Below are 17385 nucleotides of genomic sequence, written 5' to 3' on the forward strand. Positions count from 1 at the left end.
CCATCCATTTACTACCGCTTATCCGGGGTCGGATCGCTCGGATTGTTTTAGGAGAGAAGCCCAGACTTCCCTCTCCCCAGCCAGTTCGACCAGCTCCTCTGGTGGGGTCCCAAGGCCAGCTGAGAGACAGTCTCTCCAGTGTGTCCTGGGTTGTCCCCTGCCGGTGGGACATGACCGGAACACCTCTCCAGAGAGGCATCCGAACCAGAGGCCCGAGCCACCTCAACTGGCTCCTCTCCACATGGAGTAGCTGCTCGACCCTGAGTGCCCCCCGGATGATCAAGCTTCTCACCCTAAGGGAGAGCCCAAACACCCTGCGGAGGGAAGTCATTTTGGCCGCTTGTATCCGGGATATTGTTTTTTTCCAGTCATGACCCACAGTTCGTGACCGTAGGTGAGGGTATAGAAACAGATCGACGGAAGCGTGACATATAATCACAAATCTTTGTAGCTTATAGGCTACCTGACTTGTGTTTTTTGACGACAAAATTGAAAGCTAACCCTCACTCATAACAAAAAAGGAAAACAGTGGTCAGACAGAAGTTGCATAAAACATCCATGCCTTTATTAATGCTGCAACCAAGACAAGAGCACAGGTTAAACTTTCAGCAACATCTGCCACATTGTCCTGGCTCATCCAAACTTTTGCCTCATTGGGCCACATACAGAAAAATAGAAAGATGCAAGACTGAGGGCCACTTTGAATTATAATTTTACGTTAACATTCCAAACACCCAAAATGTATGCAACAAAATATGAAGCTTTTGGTTTATAGATTTGGGGGTGGCAGAGGGCCCTATACCCCATTAGAAGAGATCCACCCCTCTATTGTTCAGCAGCTGAATCTCATCTCCACATTCAAAATAAAAACTAGTGTAATCTAATCATACTAGAAACATGAAGCATATCTGAAGCAGACAAGTCTTAAAAAACATTTAATCAGTGTTTGTGTCTGGCCCACCTTTTTTGAACAAAGTGTTGGATTCACCTTGTGCAATACCAGGTGGAAAATCAAAGTCCTGCACAGAAATCGATTTAAGCATTTTGGGACAATAGTTTCAGCATACATGCGAATGTCAAAAATACATAAAAAATTACCTCAGTCTTTAAAGACAGCCTGTGCCAGAACACCAGTAAGGAGATAAACAGCAGCATTTTTCCAAACTAGATATGGTTAAAGGTAGACTGGCTGGACAAAATGGAATGCATTAAATTTATCTAGCAGAGATGCAATGCATGGATTAGCATTTGTAAGAAGTGGAGACCATGCAAAGAGGAAAAAAAACAACCTGTATATAATAAGAGTTTAACTGGACATCTGACTTATGTCCACCATCACTCCCCAAAAAAGTGCCAAAGTAAAATAAGTGTCACGCAAATGAAAGGTTGAAGAAGACCATGCGTTTATTAAAGCCGCAGCCATCAAGACAAGAGCACGTCAAATATTCACTGTCACTTTCATCATTTTGGACATTGCCGCTGGCGTGGTGGTCCTCCTGGCTCATGTTGCCGCTGGCGTGGTGGTCCTCCTGGCTCATGTTGCCGCTGGCGTGGTGGTCCTCCTGGCTCATGTTGCCGCTGGCGTGGTGGTCCTCCTGGCTCATGTTGCCGCTGGCGTGGTGGTCCTCCTGGCTCATGTTGCCGCTGGCGTGGTGGTCCTCCTGGCTCATGTTGCCGCTGGCGTGGTGGTCCTCCTGGCTCATGTTGCCGCTGGCGTGGTGGTCCTCCTGGCTCATGTTGCCGCTGGCGTGGTGGTCCTCCTGGCTCATGTTGCCGCTGGCGTGGTGGTCCTCCTGGCTCATGTTGCCGCTGGCGTGGTGGTCCTCCTGGCTCATGTTGCCGCTGGCGTGGTGGTCCTCCTGGCTCATGTTGCCGCTGGCGTGGTGGTCCTCCTGGCTCATGTTGCCGCTGGCGTGGTGGTCCTCCTGGCTCATGTTGCCGCTGGCGTGGTGGTCCTCCTGGCTCATGTTGCCGCTGGCGTGGTGGTCCTCCTGGCTCATGTTGCCGCTGGCGTGGTGGTCCTCCTGGCTCATGTTGCCGCTGGCGTGGTGGTCCTCCTGGCTCATGTTGCCGCTGGCGTGGTGGTCCTCCTGGCTCATGTTGCCGCTGGCGTGGTGGTCCTCCTGGCTCATGTTGCCGCTGGCGTGGTGGTCCTCCTGGCTCATGTTGCCGCTGGCGTGGTGGTCCTCCTGGCTCATGTTGCCGCTGGCGTGGTGGTCCTCCTGGCTCATGTTGCCGCTGGCGTGGTGGTCCTCCTGGCTCATGTTGCCGCTGGCGTGGTGGTCCTCCTGGCTCATGTTGCCGCTGGCGTGGTGGTCCTCCTGGCTCATGTTGCCGCTGGCGTGGTGGTCCTCCTGGCTCATGTTGCCGCTGGCGTGGTGGTCCTCCTGGCTCATGTTGCCGCTGGCGTGGTGGTCCTCCTGGCTCATGTTGCCGCTGGCGTGGTGGTCCTCCTGGCTCATGTTGCCGCTGGCGTGGTGGTCCTCCTGGCTCATGTTGCCGCTGGCGTGGTGGTCCTCCTGGCTCATGTTGCCGCTGGCGTGGTGGTCCTCCTGGCTCATGTTGCCGCTGGCGTGGTGGTCCTCCTGGCTCATGTTGCCGCTGGCGTGGTGGTCCTCCTGGCTCATGTTGCCGCTGGCGTGGTGGTCCTCCTGGCTCATGTTGCCGCTGGCGTGGTGGTCCTCCTGGCTCATGTTGCCGCTGGCGTGGTGGTCCTCCTGGCTCATGTTGCCGCTGGCGTGGTGGTCCTCCTGGCTCATGTTGCCGCTGGCGTGGTGGTCCTCCTGGCTCATGTTGCCGCTGGCGTGGTGGTCCTCCTGGCTCATGTTGCCGCTGGCGTGGTGGTCCTCCTGGCTCATGTTGCCGCTGGCGTGGTGGTCCTCCTGGCTCATGTTGCCGCTGGCGTGGTGGTCCTCCTGGCTCATGTTGCCGCTGGCGTGGTGGTCCTCCTGGCTCATGTTGCCGCTGGCGTGGTGGTCCTCCTGGCTCATGTTGCCGCTGGCGTGGTGGTCCTCCTGGCTCATGTTGCCGCTGGCGTGGTGGTCCTCCTGGCTCATGTTGCCGCTGGCGTGGTGGTCCTCCTGGCTCATGTTGCCGCTGGCGTGGTGGTCCTCCTGGCTCATGTTGCCGCTGGCGTGGTGGTCCTCCTGGCTCATGTTGCCGCTGGCGTGGTGGTCCTCCTGGCTCATGTTGCCGCTGGCGTGGTGGTCCTCCTGGCTCATGTTGCCGCTGGCGTGGTGGTCCTCCTGGCTCATGTTGCCGCTGGCGTGGTGGTCCTCCTGGCTCATGTTGCCGCTGGCGTGGTGGTCCTCCTGGCTCATGTTGCCGCTGGCGTGGTGGTCCTCCTGGCTCATGTTGCCGCTGGCGTGGTGGTCCTCCTGGCTCATGTTGCCGCTGGCGTGGTGGTCCTCCTGGCTCATGTTGCCGCTGGCGTGGTGGTCCTCCTGGCTCATGTTGCCGCTGGCGTGGTGGTCCTCCTGGCTCATGTTGCCGCTGGCGTGGTGGTCCTCCTGGCTCATGTTGCCGCTGGCGTGGTGGTCCTCCTGGCTCATGTTGCCGCTGGCGTGGTGGTCCTCCTGGCTCATGTTGCCGCTGGCGTGGTGGTCCTCCTGGCTCATGTTGCCGCTGGCGTGGTGGTCCTCCTGGCTCATGTTGCCGCTGGCGTGGTGGTCCTCCTGGCTCATGTTGCCGCTGGCGTGGTGGTCCTCCTGGCTCATGTTGCCGCTGGCGTGGTGGTCCTCCTGGCTCATGTTGCCGCTGGCGTGGTGGTCCTCCTGGCTCATGTTGCCGCTGGCGTGGTGGTCCTCCTGGCTCATGTTGCCGCTGGCGTGGTGGTCCTCCTGGCTCATGTTGCCGCTGGCGTGGTGGTCCTCCTGGCTCATGTTGCCGCTGGCGTGGTGGTCCTCCTGGCTCATGTTGCCGCTGGCGTGGTGGTCCTCCTGGCTCATGTTGCCGCTGGCGTGGTGGTCCTCCTGGCTCATGTTGCCGCTGGCGTGGTGGTCCTCCTGGCTCATGTTGCCGCTGGCGTGGTGGTCCTCCTGGCTCATGTTGCCGCTGGCGTGGTGGTCCTCCTGGCTCATGTTGCCGCTGGCGTGGTGGTCCTCCTGGCTCATGTTGCCGCTGGCGTGGTGGTCCTCCTGGCTCATGTTGCCGCTGGCGTGGTGGTCCTCCTGGCTCATGTTGCCGCTGGCGTGGTGGTCCTCCTGGCTCATGTTGCCGCTGGCGTGGTGGTCCTCCTGGCTCATGTTGCCGCTGGCGTGGTGGTCCTCCTGGCTCATGTTGCCGCTGGCGTGGTGGTCCTCCTGGCTCATGTTGCCGCTGGCGTGGTGGTCCTCCTGGCTCATGTTGCCGCTGGCGTGGTGGTCCTCCTGGCTCATGTTGCCGCTGGCGTGGTGGTCCTCCTGGCTCATGTTGCCGCTGGCGTGGTGGTCCTCCTGGCTCATGTTGCCGCTGGCGTGGTGGTCCTCCTGGCTCATGTTGCCGCTGGCGTGGTGGTCCTCCTGGCTCATGTTGCCGCTGGCGTGGTGGTCCTCCTGGCTCATGTTGCCGCTGGCGTGGTGGTCCTCCTGGCTCATGTTGCCGCTGGCGTGGTGGTCCTCCTGGCTCATGTTGCCGCTGGCGTGGTGGTCCTCCTGGCTCATGTTGCCGCTGGCGTGGTGGTCCTCCTGGCTCATGTTGCCGCTGGCGTGGTGGTCCTCCTGGCTCATGTTGCCGCTGGCGTGGTGGTCCTCCTGGCTCATGTTGCCGCTGGCGTGGTGGTCCTCCTGGCTCATGTTGCCGCTGGCGTGGTGGTCCTCCTGGCTCATGTTGCCGCTGGCGTGGTGGTCCTCCTGGCTCATGTTGCCGCTGGCGTGGTGGTCCTCCTGGCTCATGTTGCCGCTGGCGTGGTGGTCCTCCTGGCTCATGTTGCCGCTGGCGTGGTGGTCCTCCTGGCTCATGTTGCCGCTGGCGTGGTGGTCCTCCTGGCTCATGTTGCCGCTGGCGTGGTGGTCCTCCTGGCTCATGTTGCCGCTGGCGTGGTGGTCCTCCTGGCTCATGTTGCCGCTGGCGTGGTGGTCCTCCTGGCTCATGTTGCCGCTGGCGTGGTGGTCCTCCTGGCTCATGTTGCCGCTGGCGTGGTGGTCCTCCTGGCTCATGTTGCCGCTGGCGTGGTGGTCCTCCTGGCTCATGTTGCCGCTGGCGTGGTGGTCCTCCTGGCTCATGTTGCCGCTGGCGTGGTGGTCCTCCTGGCTCATGTTGCCGCTGGCGTGGTGGTCCTCCTGGCTCATGTTGCCGCTGGCGTGGTGGTCCTCCTGGCTCATGTTGCCGCTGGCGTGGTGGTCCTCCTGGCTCATGTTGCCGCTGGCGTGGTGGTCCTCCTGGCTCATGTTGCCGCTGGCGTGGTGGTCCTCCTGGCTCATGTTGCCGCTGGCGTGGTGGTCCTCCTGGCTCATGTTGCCGCTGGCGTGGTGGTCCTCCTGGCTCATGTTGCCGCTGGCGTGGTGGTCCTCCTGGCTCATGTTGCCGCTGGCGTGGTGGTCCTCCTGGCTCATGTTGCCGCTGGCGTGGTGGTCCTCCTGGCTCATGTTGCCGCTGGCGTGGTGGTCCTCCTGGCTCATGTTGCCGCTGGCGTGGTGGTCCTCCTGGCTCATGTTGCCGCTGGCGTGGTGGTCCTCCTGGCTCATGTTGCCGCTGGCGTGGTGGTCCTCCTGGCTCATGTTGCCGCTGGCGTGGTGGTCCTCCTGGCTCATGTTGCCGCTGGCGTGGTGGTCCTCCTGGCTCATGTTGCCGCTGGCGTGGTGGTCCTCCTGGCTCATGTTGCCGCTGGCGTGGTGGTCCTCCTGGCTCATGTTGCCGCTGGCGTGGTGGTCCTCCTGGCTCATGTTGCCGCTGGCGTGGTGGTCCTCCTGGCTCATGTTGCCGCTGGCGTGGTGGTCCTCCTGGCTCATGTTGCCGCTGGCGTGGTGGTCCTCCTGGCTCATGTTGCCGCTGGCGTGGTGGTCCTCCTGGCTCATGTTGCCGCTGGCGTGGTGGTCCTCCTGGCTCATGTTGCCGCTGGCGTGGTGGTCCTCCTGGCTCATGTTGCCGCTGGCGTGGTGGTCCTCCTGGCTCATGTTGCCGCTGGCGTGGTGGTCCTCCTGGCTCATGTTGCCGCTGGCGTGGTGGTCCTCCTGGCTCATGTTGCCGCTGGCGTGGTGGTCCTCCTGGCTCATGTTGCCGCTGGCGTGGTGGTCCTCCTGGCTCATGTTGCCGCTGGCGTGGTGGTCCTCCTGGCTCATGTTGCCGCTGGCGTGGTGGTCCTCCTGGCTCATGTTGCCGCTGGCGTGGTGGTCCTCCTGGCTCATGTTGCCGCTGGCGTGGTGGTCCTCCTGGCTCATGTTGCCGCTGGCGTGGTGGTCCTCCTGGCTCATGTTGCCGCTGGCGTGGTGGTCCTCCTGGCTCATGTTGCCGCTGGCGTGGTGGTCCTCCTGGCTCATGTTGCCGCTGGCGTGGTGGTCCTCCTGGCTCATGTTGCCGCTGGCGTGGTGGTCCTCCTGGCTCATGTTGCCGCTGGCGTGGTGGTCCTCCTGGCTCATGTTGCCGCTGGCGTGGTGGTCCTCCTGGCTCATGTTGCCGCTGGCGTGGTGGTCCTCCTGGCTCATGTTGCCGCTGGCGTGGTGGTCCTCCTGGCTCATGTTGCCGCTGGCGTGGTGGTCCTCCTGGCTCATGTTGCCGCTGGCGTGGTGGTCCTCCTGGCTCATGTTGCCGCTGGCGTGGTGGTCCTCCTGGCTCATGTTGCCGCTGGCGTGGTGGTCCTCCTGGCTCATGTTGCCGCTGGCGTGGTGGTCCTCCTGGCTCATGTTGCCGCTGGCGTGGTGGTCCTCCTGGCTCATGTTGCCGCTGGCGTGGTGGTCCTCCTGGCTCATGTTGCCGCTGGCGTGGTGGTCCTCCTGGCTCATGTTGCCGCTGGCGTGGTGGTCCTCCTGGCTCATGTTGCCGCTGGCGTGGTGGTCCTCCTGGCTCATGTTGCCGCTGGCGTGGTGGTCCTCCTGGCTCATGTTGCCGCTGGCGTGGTGGTCCTCCTGGCTCATGTTGCCGCTGGCGTGGTGGTCCTCCTGGCTCATGTTGCCGCTGGCGTGGTGGTCCTCCTGGCTCATGTTGCCGCTGGCGTGGTGGTCCTCCTGGCTCATGTTGCCGCTGGCGTGGTGGTCCTCCTGGCTCATGTTGCCGCTGGCGTGGTGGTCCTCCTGGCTCATGTTGCCGCTGGCGTGGTGGTCCTCCTGGCTCATGTTGCCGCTGGCGTGGTGGTCCTCCTGGCTCATGTTGCCGCTGGCGTGGTGGTCCTCCTGGCTCATGTTGCCGCTGGCGTGGTGGTCCTCCTGGCTCATGTTGCCGCTGGCGTGGTGGTCCTCCTGGCTCATGTTGCCGCTGGCGTGGTGGTCCTCCTGGCTCATGTTGCCGCTGGCGTGGTGGTCCTCCTGGCTCATGTTGCCGCTGGCGTGGTGGTCGTCCATAGCATCATTCTGGGCTGCCAGTTGGGAAGAAAAGTTGCCATTCAGATAATTTAAAAACAGGTCACTACAGTCATGATTTCCAACCACTATGTCAGCGATGCAGAACTATTAAAATGTGCTTCCACTAGATGGCAGAAGGTACAATAATCTGTGTCCATCCGCCTGTTGGCATAATACTACATTCAGTTAACTTTCTGAAGTTTTGAATAAATTGTCAACATTTTCGATGAAACACTTAAATATCTTCAAGAAAACCTTGCACGTGCTAGATTTATGCATTAATTCTTGCACAAATTTGTTTTGGTTTAGGCTTGCCTTTCAATCCAACATGACCATTTCAATCAAACCACACAGTCCAATGGCCAAACACCCAATTTTTTCCTCACCTTTATTTTGCAGCTTCATTACAGAATTCAAAGCGTGCAGAAGTTCAAAAGCCCCCTCAAGCGAAACATCATTGGACGTCACATCTGTAGAAATTACAAGTCTTAGTTATCACAAACAGAGATTTGATTAATCAAATGTTACCTAGCACAGCTTCCTTTTTAAGCCCAGCATTGGATTCATCTGATGTAGCATCAGCTAGAAAACAAAGACCTATTTTTAGCATTTGGGGAAATAAACATTAATTGCAAACACTAAATTGATCAAAAACATATTGTTTACCACTACCTGTGTCCATCAAGAGCGCATGCGCCAGCACAACCAAGAGCCACACAGCAGCCATCACTTCAGTGAGAGTTGTGAAGAGCACAGACGGAATGTGCTTTTATAGCAGGTGCCTCTGGTGCTAATTATAGCCAATTAGCAGCAGCTGTGGTCACATGTCACCTGCTATAAAATCTCATGCGGTCTGTAATGATGTGCCCAACTGTGCCGAGGTGCTGATGCGTGTGCGGAGTAAATGGGGGAAAAAAAATCTGCAAAGCGCGCGTCGAGGCATGTGTTGGTTACGCGTTGGTTCAGAAGCCTCGGAACGGTTGTGGCCACGCCCGAAGCCTCGGAACGGTTGTGGCCACGCCGAAGCCTCGGAACACGCGTTGCTATGTCTGAAGCCTCGCAGGACGGGCTTCCTACGTCATCGCCAACACATAGTTTCGCGGGTGATTTGACATAAAATGGCGCACCGAGACGACAATGAGCTCCAGGTGACACTGGCACACCGAACTCTCATCTTCAAACCTTAATCGGATTCGCTTTGCAATGGATGCACCCGCAACGACAAAGAAGAGAACATCCCCTGTCTGGGATCATTTCGAGCAGATCTCTCCTAAAAAGGTACAAATTGTAATAACCAGTGTGAATATATATTGTGACAGTGTATCCCTTGTTTTAATGTCTTTCTTCTACTTGCTGGTATTTCAAAAGGTGAAGTGTAAACTTTGTTCCAAAGAACTTGGGTACCAAGACAACACTTCATCCATGTTGAGGCATTATAGGGCCCTGCATGAAAATAAGGAGACAACTCTAATAGTACCACGCCCAGGTAAGCCATTTTTCAACATGCAATGAAAAAACAGCATAGCCACCATGTATATTTGAAATGTGACAGATTAAATGAATGGCATCTATCATTAATAGGCCTAATCTGTTTCTGTTAAATTGCAGTAGATAAGAATGCAGTGGAGGAGGCATTGATCAACATGGTCATCGAAGATTGCCAGCCCTTCAGTTTTGTGGAGGACACAGGGTTCAGGAAGCTTATCCAAGCTTTCGACCCTACATATGTTCTCCCCACAAGGCAGGTGTGTATGAGAGCACATGAATCATTATTCCCCATTCCCCCCATAACTGCTCTTCCAATAGTGTTATTACTCCTTTCCTTTAGACATTGAAAGCCATGGTGGAGGAGAGGTACCAGCAGGCAAAGGAGAAGGCCAAAGAGCTTGTGGCAAGGTCCTCTGCAGTGAGCATTACAGCAGACATGTGGACCAGCCTCAACACAGATGCATACCTGGCAGTCACTTGTCATTTCATTGATGAGCAAACCTCTCTGCACTCAGCTGTGTTAGGTGTGCTCCATTTCCCTGACCGCCATACAGCTGAGAACATGGCTGCCGTTAAATCGGCACTCATGGCACAATGGGGCATTGCCACCAAAGTTACGTGCCTTGTGACAGATGGTGCAGCCAACATGGCTGCATGTGCCAGACACCTTCATCTGCGCCACACAAATTGTCAGTGAATTGCACACATTAAATCTCATAGTGAAGAAGGCTCTGGCAGAGAACACTGAGCTGTCTGAAATCCGTCTTCAGTGTAGGAGTATAGTTGGATACTTCAAAAGCAGTACGACTGCAAAGGTGAATTCCTTTATTACACAGCAGTATTCAAATTAATGCTGAATGACTTTAATAATGTTTTGTTTCCCATTTTATTTTTTTATAGACAAGGCTGACACAGGTGCAGGAGCAAATGAAGCCTACAGAGCCTGTGCTGAAGCTCATTCAAGAGGTAACTTGACATCCATAACTGCTTCCACTCTCCTTTCAAACAATAATGACCTTTTATTTTCAGGTGGAGACACGCTGGAACAGCACCTTCCACATGCTGCAGCGCATGTACAACCTCAGGGAAGCCGTAGGAGCAGCCCTGGCAGGCCTTGACACTGACATTACCCCACTCACATCCCAAGAGTTGAGGCTCATTTCTGAGAGTCTGCAGGTGCTGTCCCCATTCAATGATGCCACCGTAGAGCTCTCAGAGGAGAGGAGAGTGTCTGGGTCCAAGGTCATACCACTTTTGGCCATGCTGCACCACACCTTGGAGGATGACATGGGAGCCATACAAATGGAGCGGAGCAAAGCAATGGCTGAGTGTCTTAAAAAGCAACTGAGGGACAAGCTCTGCAACCTCCAAGCCATGAGCATCATGTCACTGGCAACACTGCTGGATCCCAGGTTTGTATCGGTTGTCTGTTTTTCTCATCTGTCTACTAGTACCAACAAATGAGCAACTGCCTCTTGTTGAACAGTTCACAACTGCAATGAGTCTCATTGTCATTTGCAGGTACAAGAAGATAGGCTTCTTTAGCCCCCATAAAGCAAAAGAGGCTGAGAGGAGGCTCACAGCGGAATGTGCGACAGTGATCCGGCAAAGGGCATCTTCCCCCTCCTCCTCTTCATCAACACATCAGAAGCTTCCCAGCCTGTGGCGCAAGGTAATATTCGACACATTCTAATGGTGTTAATTGAGCAATGGGAAATGAGCAGCAGTGCATTATTGTGGGATAAGGCATTCTTTTGCTCCCATCTCTACGATGGGCAGCCAGAACTGGCTGTTAGTCTGTTTGTTGTGTCTTGGGTGACAAACTGTGGCGGCGATTGGACCACACAGTCATGCAGAGGAGGACCCAGAGTGATGCAGATGCGACTGTGGAGGTCCACACTTACCTGGGGGAACCGAACATAAGCAGGGTGTCAAACCCTCTGGACTACTGGGAGGTGCACAAACATCTCTACCCAAACCTCTACTAACTTTATTACATTCCTCTGTACCCCGGCCTCATCCGTCCCTTGCGAAAGAATATTTTCGAAAGCAGGAGAAATCCTTTGTAAAAGAAGAAACCGTTTGAAGCCCAAAACTTTGGAAATGCTAATTTTCCTAAATAAAAATGAATGAAATGTGTTCCTTGTTTATATGTCAATGTCTAAAAAAAACAGAGCAATCATTCTTTCAAGTACCACACGTACATTCATTCACATCACAACTCCCTGCCCTTTTGACCCCATCAAATCTATGGTATCATTTTAATCACTGTCTGTCATGACATTGTCCACATGATGGCGCAATAGAGCAAATGAAGCCTCATGATGCTTCGGCCCAGGAGCGAAGCATTTGGATGGAAGGCCTCATTGCTTCATGCTTCATTTTCCCATCACTAGCGGTCTGTGCTCTTTACAACTGTCACTGAAATGATGACTGCTGGTTGGATCATGGTTGTGCTTGCGCTCGCGCTCTTGAAGGACACAGGTAATGGGTAACAATTAGTTTGTTTGGTGTTTAAAATTAATGTTTATTTCCCCAAATGCTGAAATGAGGCCTTTGTTTTCCAGCTCGCGCTACAAAAGATGAATCCAATGCTGGGCTTAAAACGGGAGCCGTGCTAGGTAACATTTGCCCATGAAGACAGCCTGCACCACAACCAAGAGCCAAAGAGCTGCCATCTTCTCAGTAACAGGTGTAAAGAACAACATACATGAGCTTTTATAGCAGGTGACAAGTGACCACAGCTGCTGATAATTGACTTTAATTAGCACCAGCTGTGCTAAATACTACATGGGTGAAAAAATGTCAACCTCAATTGATGTGGATTTAAACATATGTTGAACTCATTTTGGGTAAATGTTTAGTCTTTTATTCAAGCCCTTGAAATAAACATATGGTCACACCTTGTAATCCGCATTTGATGAAAGATTGTAACAAAACAGTCAGTGTCATGGCATAGAACACACAACCTCTTGGTTTGGAGACAACTACTCTAACACTGATCCACACCGCCCCATGCAATTAACACTTAAAAAAACAAGTCTATGCCGTGTAAGTCATTTTCATGAATTGTATGCTGATCGCTTTTAAATGTGTATATGCATATTCTGACTTTTTTTTGATTAAACATACTATCGTCTTTTACATGGATGCTTTTCAAACTCATTATTTTTAATTAGGGTAAAGAGAGGTGCAATACAAGACTTATGTGCTGATTGCTTTCATATATATATATATATATGTTTATTTCTGTCTGTTTTTTTTTTTAATTCATGTCAAACTAAAATGGTTACATTGCATTTTAAAGTCTATTTTCATTTGCTTTAATACAACTCAGTTTTTTCACAGGCTGTCAAGCTTTTTCAAATTGACTTTTTTTTTTTTTTTTTTAGCTGGTTGGTGACTTGAACTTTGGTCCCGCTGGTGGGAGGTAATCATCTTAACCACTTGCCCACAAAGAAGCTTAGCATTGACCATTCAGACAGATCTGGACATTAAAAAAGAAAAGAAAGCTACATTGCAGTGGTACAGCTGTTGCTAATTACAGCCAATTAGCTGCAGTTGTCACCTGCTTTAAAAACTAATCTAATCCATCCTTCTCGCAACTGTCATGGAAGCGATGGCTGCTGTTTGGCTCTTGATTGTTCTGGTGAATGCCCTCTTGATGGGTAGAGGTAATGTGGATTATTATTATTAAATTTGCGTTAGAAATTGAATGTTTGTTTCACCAAAAGCTCAAGTGAGTCCTTTGTTTTTCAGTTGGCGCAACACAAGCTGGATCCAATGTTCTTACAACAGGTGTGCCAGTTGAGAACATGATCTTTGAGTGAGATTTTCTGTAATCATTTATTTTCCCACTTCCTCCCCATTTTCTATAGATGTCTCTGCCAATGATGTTTCACCCAAGAAGACTTTTTAGAACTTCTCCAGTCTTTGGATTCTATGTTAAAGCAACAAACTAAAGGTAAGACAATTAGAGTGACTCTTTTCTGATTAAGATTGAGCCAAGGCACATTTTACTTCAGAAAAAAGTTTTTGTGTGTCAGTCAGGAGGGCCAGAGCAAAGCCCAGACCCACAACATGAACGAGGAGGGTGTTGAAGAAAAGGATCTTTTTCTTCCGCGTGTTTGTTTTCTTTCAGGTAGTGAGACTGTTGGTTATCCGAATGCAGGCTGTAGATCGATGAACAGTCACTTGGAAGCTTTTATTTCTACAGAATATTCCGGGCACAAGTGAGTTCCCAGACAATGGCGGCAGCCTCTCACTAGTGCGAAGATTTCAGAGAACTTACAACATTATACTATCTTGAAGGGCGGTACCACAAAGCCCCCAGCCCACCCGGAATTCACCAGAAATGAGATAAGACTTTTACAGATATCATTCAATACACATTGACTTACACCACAGACAAATGGTCTATTGTTGTGGAAATAGAGGAGGCCCCCCAGACAAACCGGCATGAGCAGAAATTGCAACATCACTCAGAAAGACACATCCACAGATAAAAGTTATACTGAGGAAATAATAATTTAAAACAGTTATGACTAAATCTGGGCAGAAGACCCTCTTCAGTCCCTCTTTCGGACTCTAAAGAGTCCGACACAAGCAGATAAACATTTCAGAGAAAAATCCCAGCGGGATCTTCGTCCTCTTCGTCAGATAAGATGATGTTCTTGGGTTGCTGTTGGAGGGCGCTGTCAGCTTCTTCAGGACCTTAGGTTAGACTGCCTGGTCCCAGGATGAGTCACCGGGATTATTCTGCCCGTATACTGTGAACTCAACCTTTAATAGAACGATGTCAGTGGGAGCCGGCTTTGGCCATCCTGAAAAGGAATCCACTATTACCAGCAAATATCTGTAACCTGACACTGGTTTTATCATGTCAGTGAAATCCATCGAAACCACCGAACCTGGAGCAATCACGTCCGGATCGTGAGTGCCCCTGGGGAGGTCTAGATGTAGGCATGCTGTTATACCTGCTGCAAACACTGCAGTCCTGCAGTTCACGTTTAACAACTGATCTCATAAAAGGATGCCACCAGGAGTGGAGTCGTCTCAGTGTTTCTTTCACACCTACATGGCATGTTCCATGAGCTTCAGAAATTTCAATTGTTTCGGAGATGGAATACATTTACCTTCTTTTCTCCATATACCTGCTTCATCTTTTTGTCCCCCTTTGGACAGCCACACACTTTTCTTCTGGCCTTGTTTTTTCTTGCCACAACTTAGCTGTTTCTACTATCACCTCCTGTGGATTGTCACATTCAGACTTACAATTAGTTGGAGTGTAGGTCGGTACCCCGCAATCTTTTTCTCTGCTCAATCTGCTGATTTGTTTCCTGCTGATACAAAATCATTAGTTCCAGAGTAACCTTTACATTTTATTACTGCCACCGCTGTTGGGAGCATTAAAGCATCTCACAATTTAAGAATATCATCCTGATGTTTAATGGGTGTACCGGTTACAGTTTGGAAATCGTTTCGCTACCATTCTTTTAATGCAACATGAACTGTCGTGTGTGCATACGCCGAATCTGTGTAAATATTTACTGACTAGTTTTCTGCCAAACTGAGGGCTGCTGTTAATGCCAAAATGTCAGCTCTTTGTGCTGATTGAGAGCCTAAAATTCTTTCTGCTTGGACTTCTTCAAAACCTGTTTTTGTGGGTTGGGTTACTGCCAATCCAGATTGTAGGCCATCGTTGCCTTTGAAGCAACATCCATCTGTGAAAAGAATCAAGTCCGGGTTGTCAATAGGTGTCGCAAATTGGGTGTCTTTGCTCGTGTTTTTCCAATGGAGTTGATGCATACAGACAAACTTGTCGACTTCCTCCTTCCCCCTTATGATAAATGGCAGCAGAAACACCGCTGACCTTTTCAGACACGTCAAGATAGAACATGCGACTGTAATCAGGAATCACAAAAACGGCAGCAGCGGAAATATGCTGTTTCAAGGAGATGAAGAGCAAAGACCTGGCGGCTTTAAGACAAGAAGTTTCAGATGGAGCTGCCAGCAAGAGGTCATCCACATACTGCACCAGGATAACAGGGGGTAGTTCAAGTGGAGACAGCATCTAGCAAAGATAGTCGTTGAAGAGTCTAGGTGAAAGGACAAAGCCTTGAGGCAGGCGATTGTAGGAGTAGCAAACACCATTCCAAGTGAAAGCAAAAAATTGCTTCATTGAAGGGTGAAGTGGAATGCAAAATAAAGCATTAGCCAGGTCAATGCAAGTGAAATGAGTGTGGGCTGATGCAATGCCAAGTGAGGATTCGGGAAAGAAAAAGTAGGAGTTGAGACGGCCGCTTTAATCGCTCGCAGGTCGTGGACCATGCGAAACTTTCTAGTATCTTTCTTCTCAACGGGTAAAATAGGAGTGTTATAATCAGAGCTGGAAATTTCACACAACACTCCAGCTTTGAGCAAACTGTCAATTAATTCCGAAATGCCAATCATCCCAGCCTCTTTTACAGAGTATTGGGGAACATATTAGTCCTGGTTTCATCTGAAACACAACAGGTGAGACGTTACAGAGACCAACATCAGTGGGATCCATGGACCACAGCGATGTTGGAAAGAAATCAAGAAGGTAACCAGCAAAATTGCTGTCGGTTGTTTCACTTCCATGGTGCCTATCCAGAAGCCGGTGCTCCAAAACGGAAGTGGGTAAAAATTTTAGACTGAATCCAATAAGTATGAAGCGACAAGAAATAGAGCAATTAAGAGTGAAATAAATTTTGCCAATCAGCCCATGTTAAATTCCCATATGTTCTCAATTTCCTAAAATGCCTCGCTATACATCTAAGCCCCTGATCTGCCATAGTACAGAGTGCAATGCAGACAATCAGTTCCCATATAAGATCTGAGGTTACAAACCCAAGGTGACCAGAGAGCTCAGCTTCGAGCCAACAACTGGCAGAGCAGCAGTAGGTGTTATCCGGAAATTCCAGGATAAGTCCATCAGGGATGCATTTGATGAGGGCATGTGGCGATGAGGTCTCTGCACAGTCATGGGCCAGAGCAAAGCCCAGCCAACGTTAATATTGCAAATTAATTTTTGTCAATAGCAGTGAAAGCCAAGCTGCACAGGTGAGGATACATGTTCGCCCAATGAAACAAGAAATGGTTGACTAGTTGCAAAGCATTTTGAGCATACAGCGAGTTATCTGTAGCAGAGTGCTGAAAAAGTAACAGTGTAACCACCAAGGGTACAAAGTGGTAAAGTCAGAAGCACTGAGATAGTGGTGTCACTTGTTTTGGCCAACTGAACTGAAAAGATATACCTACCTAATCTACTTAAGAACCAGGGGGAAATGTTTTGAAAGAAGTATACACTAACTGATTATTTTCATGCTTTTAATCATTCTATAGCCATCACGCGAAGCACACTCAAACATTGATAGTATACACTTCTGCAGAGTCATCCATGAAGTCATTCAGAAAGTTGCTGCTCAGGTTGTGGTTAATAGGATTCTGTTGGCCATTCGTCAGGTTGTAGCTCTGTTGGTGGCTGAAGGTGTTCTGTTGGCCATTGGTCAGGTTGTAGCTCTCCTGGTGGCTGAAGGCGTTCTGTTGGCCATTCGTCGGGTTGTAGCTCTGTTGGCCATTCGTCAGGTTGTAGCTCTGTTGGTGGCTGAAGGCGTTCTGTTGGCCATTGGTCAGGTTGTAGCTCTCCTGGTGGCTGAAGGCGTTCTGTTGGCCATTGCTCATGTTGTGGATTGCGTAGTCGTCAAAATCCACTTGAGCTGCTGGATTGTTGCTCATGTTGTAGGTTTGCTGTTGCCCATTGGCCAACTGTTGGCTGAGGGCATTGCTCATGTTGTTGTTTAGTTCCCATTCCAATTAGCATAACACTAAAATACTATACAAAGAAAAGAGCAGTGATTTCAAAACAATGCCAGAAAAATGGCACATTGGTGGATAGATTCTATTGTTGAGTAGAAACACCTGTGGCGAAAGCCAAACTGACAGGGTTTAACTTAATGGACCCCCAGCTCTCACCTTATTTTGTAAGAACCATGCAAAATTCAAGTTTCTAATTATTCATGTGAAAACAAAACTTGAAAAGGGTTGCTGCCCTGAATATTCTCACCTTTATTTTGTTGTTTCAGCATTGAATCAAAAGAATGGAGAAGTTCAAAAGCCTTCTTGAGAGAATCATCGTGAGAGACATCTGTAGCAAATAAATCAAGTCTTACGACTCACAAGCAGAGACTTAAATTTATCAATGATCGGACCTACCATACCTTTTTTAAGCCCAGCATTGGACTCTTCTTGTTTAGCATCAACATGAACACAAAGGCCTGCAGGCACAAAGAAATTTCCGCATTTTAAAAGACAAACATGTTGGTTTCAACACAATTTTGGGCTTCTCTCACCCACGCAAATAAATATATACCTACCTCTGTCCACGAAGACAGCATGCGCC

The 17385-nt window shown here is 51.2% G+C and overlaps 2 protein-coding genes and 1 long non-coding RNA gene across 4 annotated transcripts; 2 read left to right on the plus strand and 1 right to left on the minus strand.

Moving 5' to 3' along the window:
• Nucleotides 1-18: 18 nt before the first annotated feature.
• LOC144038801 (uncharacterized) lies at nt 19-8232 on the minus strand. The gene is made up of 5 exons (XM_077551544.1): nt 8145-8232; nt 8001-8054; nt 7859-7942; nt 7253-7486; nt 19-98 (listed from the first exon to the last, which is right to left on the minus strand). Exons 1-5 carry the CDS (start codon nt 8197-8199, stop codon nt 19-21), a joined length of 507 nt encoding a protein of 168 aa, XP_077407670.1. The 5' UTR covers nt 8200-8232.
• Nucleotides 8233-8374: 142 nt separating this feature from the next.
• Nucleotides 8375-11969, plus strand: LOC144038626 (zinc finger BED domain-containing protein 4-like). Of its 2 annotated transcripts, none has more exons than XM_077551241.1 (8): nt 8375-8750; nt 8841-8958; nt 9081-9217; nt 9301-9775; nt 9861-9926; nt 9990-10372; nt 10482-10632; nt 11528-11969. In XM_077551241.1, the coding sequence occupies exons 4-8, from the start codon at nt 9593-9595 to the stop codon at nt 11579-11581; spliced, it is 837 nt and encodes a 278-aa protein (XP_077407367.1). In that variant the 5' UTR covers nt 8375-8750; nt 8841-8958; nt 9081-9217; nt 9301-9592; the 3' UTR covers nt 11582-11969. The 2 variants fall into 2 exon arrangements, with proteins under 2 accessions (XP_077407367.1, XP_077407366.1); XM_077551240.1 differs by lacking the exon at nt 11528-11969 and adding an exon at nt 10809-10941.
• A 431-nt stretch (nt 11970-12400) lies between these two features.
• Nucleotides 12401-12985, plus strand: LOC144038658 (uncharacterized). The gene is made up of 3 exons (XR_013289261.1): nt 12401-12634; nt 12720-12758; nt 12839-12985. It is a non-coding gene; the product is annotated as an uncharacterized LOC144038658 (long non-coding RNA).
• Nucleotides 12986-17385: the final 4400 nt, after the last annotated feature.

The sequence above is a fragment of the Vanacampus margaritifer genome, chromosome 18 (genome assembly GCF_051991255.1).
Source record: "Vanacampus margaritifer isolate UIUO_Vmar chromosome 18, RoL_Vmar_1.0, whole genome shotgun sequence".
NCBI lineage: Eukaryota > Metazoa > Chordata > Actinopteri > Syngnathiformes > Syngnathidae > Vanacampus > Vanacampus margaritifer.

Coding starts and splice junctions, on each gene's coding strand:
- LOC144038801 (XM_077551544.1), bottom strand. CDS start 8,199: ATGGCTGCTGTGTGGCTCTTGGTTGTGCTGGCGCATGCGCTCTTGATG. Junction 7,943..8,000: donor TAAAAAGGAAGCTGTGCTAG/GTAACATTTGAT, acceptor TAATTTCTACAG/ATGTGACGTCCAATGATGTT. Junction 99..7,252: donor GGAGGACCACCACGCCAGCG/GCAACATGAGCC, acceptor GGACCCCACCAG/AGGAGCTGGTCGAACTGGCT.
- LOC144038626 (XM_077551240.1), top strand. CDS start 9,593: ATGGTGCAGCCAACATGGCTGCATGTGCCAGACACCTTCATCTGCGCC. Junction 9,776..9,860: donor AAAGCAGTACGACTGCAAAG/GTGAATTCCTTT, acceptor ATTTTTTTATAG/ACAAGGCTGACACAGGTGCA. Junction 10,633..10,808: donor TTCCCAGCCTGTGGCGCAAG/GTAATATTCGAC, acceptor TGGACCACACAG/TCATGCAGAGGAGGACCCAG.